Source organism: Coffea eugenioides, unplaced genomic scaffold (assembly GCF_003713205.1).
Source record: "Coffea eugenioides isolate CCC68of unplaced genomic scaffold, Ceug_1.0 ScVebR1_645;HRSCAF=1356, whole genome shotgun sequence".
In the NCBI taxonomy this organism is placed as follows: Eukaryota; Viridiplantae; Streptophyta; class Magnoliopsida; order Gentianales; family Rubiaceae; genus Coffea; species Coffea eugenioides.
Genome location: NW_020864503.1, coordinates 1 through 3,861, shown reverse-complemented (window position 1 = coordinate 3,861; position 3,861 = coordinate 1). Strand labels below are relative to the sequence as shown.

Sequence of the window (3,861 nt, the reverse complement as noted above, 5' to 3'; positions counted from 1 at the left end):
GCCATACATGCGAGTAGCTTTTACTTGTAAAATTTGCATTATGTTGATCTAATGTCTAATTGCAGAGAGAGTATTTAGCCTGTTGACTTTGATTTTATAACTAGACATACACTAAAAATTGTTCGCCTTCAACTCCCCATTTATTTGCGGGACCAAATGAAAATGTTGAGGCAAAAGGTCATTTGTCCAAAGACCCTTATAAGGTTTGCCAATTTCACCAAGTTGAAACCTCTTCAATTTGACGGGAACATAGACAAAGATAACAAGAAACCCTTCATTCAAAGGAATCCAGGCTCTAAATTCTTCAACTTATTCATGTCTTCTTTGAAACCTGAAACAGCATGTTCTTGCAAACACACAGAAAGTTTACAACCATCCTTTTCCCCTTCATTTGCTGAAGAATAGGGCAAAAAGAAACGGGGCTCAACGCTTCCAAGCAGGTTTCTTGACAGAGGAAAAACTGTAACAGGACCTCCCCAACCAAAGTCCACTGTGGATGGCCTAAGTGTCTCCAATCAGTAATTCCACTCACCTTTGCTCCTACTGTGGTCCCTTCATGATAATTTAGCTCCTGAAAATCGATAAATGATCGAACATATTCATCAGATACATTGTATTTGCTCTTGTTGATCAATTCTGCTGTTTTATATATCGGTTGATCGACATGGTCTTCAGCCTTGGTCAGAATTCCCCAGTATCCTGCTGGTAGTGGTGGCTTGACTAGCTTTCTTATGTTGATTGCATATGCAAACTTCACTTTCTCATCAGAAGGGATCCCAGAAGCCTTAACTCTGTTTCACGAATTAAAGATCAAGTCAAGGGTAGGGACGGAATCAATTTTTGTGAAAATACATTTATATGGTCATGTAATCATGAAAATCATCCTAACAAAAATTTGTAGCTTTTTGATATAACCTCCAACATCACGTGTGCTTCCAAAATCATCCTAACATTTGGATGGAAATCTCAATCTTCTAGACAATATGATAGCCTTAACAAGATTAGATAACTGAAAACAGCCTGATATGAGTTTTACAGGTATCCCAGCACTACTAAAGGAAGTTCAAAAGCTTCAAATAACATCGTCATATGTTATTCTAAGTACAATGCCATCCAGACCTGATGGCCAATATATTGTCCAATTTTGAAGACAACTATACACGTGTTCATGAGGTCTTAACGTTTTAGGCTGGAGGAAGCATTGAAAGGACAACACATTAGCTATGACATCATGGATTACAGCTACTTAAACAGAAGGGAGCCAAGGTAAATTACAGAATATTAGTATCATGTACTCAATTTGGACAAGAAAAGCATGTGGAGGTTCATTTGTTTACCAGAAACAGAGAATTTTAATCAACAAGCATGCAGGAAAATTCATTGCGATAAACAAATAGTATAAAGGAAAGCAAACTTAGTAATACGAAATCACGATGTACATAGCTGCACAAAATATCATAAGCAAACCTTAACTGTTGTTACATTGAAGTTAATTCTAGAGATACACTTTAGTGAAGTTAACGGGAATTTACTTCCTGCCAAGAACTTGACCGATTCGAGCTTCCAATTGGACAGATTTGGGTAGTGCGATAGCCTTGTTTTTTAAACAACCTCAACAAAAGCCAATGCTTCAATGAAGAAGTATTTGCACAAACTCATCCAATGTTAAAATTTCGTCTATACATCAAAGAACTAAGATAAGCAATTTAATATTTATTTAAACAAAAAAAAAAGTTCAAACTGTTGCAGGCCAGTAACATAAGAAATCAGAAACACCAAAAACCACTTAAGATATTCCCACGTATCCGTGGCATTAAAACAAATACAAATGTCAAGTTACTCTATAGAAGTAAAATTACATGCCTTAGAAACTAAATAAAGTTCTAAACTAACTCAGAGAACACGGAAAAGCCTTAAGAGTAAGTCCAGAGTATAATCCTAATTGACGCTAAATTCTTCTTATGAATCCTGCATACTTGCAAAGTTAATGTTCCTAGTAAATGAAATCAAGTAAAAGCGGATTCACAAGGAAAGACTATAAATGATTTACAACTAAATATCAAGTTCAAATCAGTAAACCAATAGAGTAACATGAAATAATATATCCAAGAAAAGGAAGTAACAATAAATGAGATGTTGCAATAGTTTACTTTTCACATAAACTTCTTGCGTGCTTGACTAACTCCAGTGTTGCTAGAAATATTTATCTCATTAAAGGACTAAGCAAAATCAAGTTAAAATGAACAGGAAGGCGATGCACAAAATTACCTCAAGCTAAAATATCAAAATTAGTGCAAAAGGACATTAATGGCTGAATCGAGTGAGAAAAACAGGATTCGTAAAGTCTATTAGGACAAAAAATTATTACTAATGATACTAAGAACATGAAAGCGACACAAAGATTTCGATTTAATCATCCTTACACCAATAGCATTCTTTACTGGACCTAATACACAATCAAATGAATATTACCAAAAGCCGATTTAACTGAGTAACTGAAGCTACTGAATACATAGAGAAAATACAATGACTGAAATAGATCAAAAACCTAAATGGTTTGCTATATTCCAGCATATTCAAGAGGGATGAGAGAGGAATGTAGATATTCACCGATATCTCAGAGAGGAGATTGCAGCAGAGGGTGGTAAACTTCTCAATTCCCAATAATAATCTTTTCTCTAGATATCTAAGTTGTCTTTTTCTTTTGCTGCAGGAAAGAGAGTTTAGAGTTGCATGTTTTCTTGGAAAGAAATACATCGGTAGTCTCCTCAAAGAAACAAGATAGAAGGCTGTAGAAGATGGAAAACAGAGGCACTAAAATAAGTAAGGAATTGCTATAAGCAGGAGAGCTTGATGCTCTGTTTTAAGTTTTAACGGACTTAACAAACAAAATCAATGTCCAACATTGAAAGGCAAGGATATCCAATAGCTCCTACCAACTCAAGACTAACTCCACTATCTCATTGAAATGGTAATAAAACAGCCCCAAAATGGCTCTCATTTACACTATAACTGGACTATGTTGACTCAATTTTAAAACAAAATAGAATTGCAGGTTGGGCCATAATAAAATGAGATCAAGAGCACAAAACTGCATATGGGACATGAAAAGCGTTCTTAGGAGTACCTAGATACCGTAATGCTGCATATCAATATGTTTCCATAACTCGTGGAGAAATGGCTTTTATCAACTGTCCATTCATCCTTGCCCAATCCAAAGTGGAATAGCTGGGTAATGCAGCTCTCCCATATTATAAATGAAGTATACATCAAAGCAGGTTGAACAATAAGCATGGAATGTATAGTTAAATTCCCTCAAATTGAACTCATATGAAAAGGGTTAAATTCCTGGATAATCCCGACCCCAAAATATTTTAGGTTGTAGCAAAGATCATTTCAAAGTTTCCATTTTGAACAAAATAAAGCATAAATACCAAAACATTACCTAAAAAACACAGTTCAAATTGAAATCAATGACCAAAACCAAAAGAGAGAAGATTCAATAGCATTAGCTTCACAAGGAGGAAGGCCATGGAGGTTCAGTGACACCAACATAATCAACTCGAGCCTGGGGCTGCCACATGGCACTTACAATCTACAAATTGGGTGGAATATTCAATAGAGCTTCCTCTTTCCAACCTCTCCCTCAGTACCTCTCGTCAGTTACGTCTTTCCATTGTCAAGAGTTTATTGGTATTTGTATGTATTTTAATCATGCAGAAAGAGACCTTGTAGTCAACCACCTGATTTATTAAAGGATTGAATCCAAAAAATATTGTCACAAAAGGCAATTCACTGCAATAAATAACCACTTAACTTCAAAAGGCAATTCACTGCAATAAATAACCACTTAACTTGGGA

The 3,861-nt window shown here is 35.5% G+C and overlaps 1 protein-coding gene across 2 annotated transcripts; it reads right to left on the bottom strand.

The window, feature by feature from the left end:
- Nucleotides 1-260: 260 nt before the first annotated feature.
- Nucleotides 261-3,789, bottom strand: LOC113758664 (3'-N-debenzoyl-2'-deoxytaxol N-benzoyltransferase-like). 2 transcript variants are annotated; one of them, XR_003466807.1, is made up of 2 exons: nt 1,533-3,789; nt 261-791 (listed from the first exon to the last, which is right to left on the bottom strand). XR_003466807.1 is itself a non-coding variant. In XM_027301432.1 (2 exons), exons 1-2 carry the CDS (start codon nt 3,292-3,294, stop codon nt 314-316), a joined length of 645 nt encoding a protein of 214 aa, XP_027157233.1. In that variant the 5' UTR covers nt 3,295-3,789; the 3' UTR covers nt 261-313. The 2 variants fall into 2 exon arrangements, 1 of the variants encoding a protein (XP_027157233.1); XM_027301432.1 differs by having other exon boundaries at nt 3,128-3,789.
- Between the last annotated feature and the right edge of the window lie 72 nt (nt 3,790-3,861).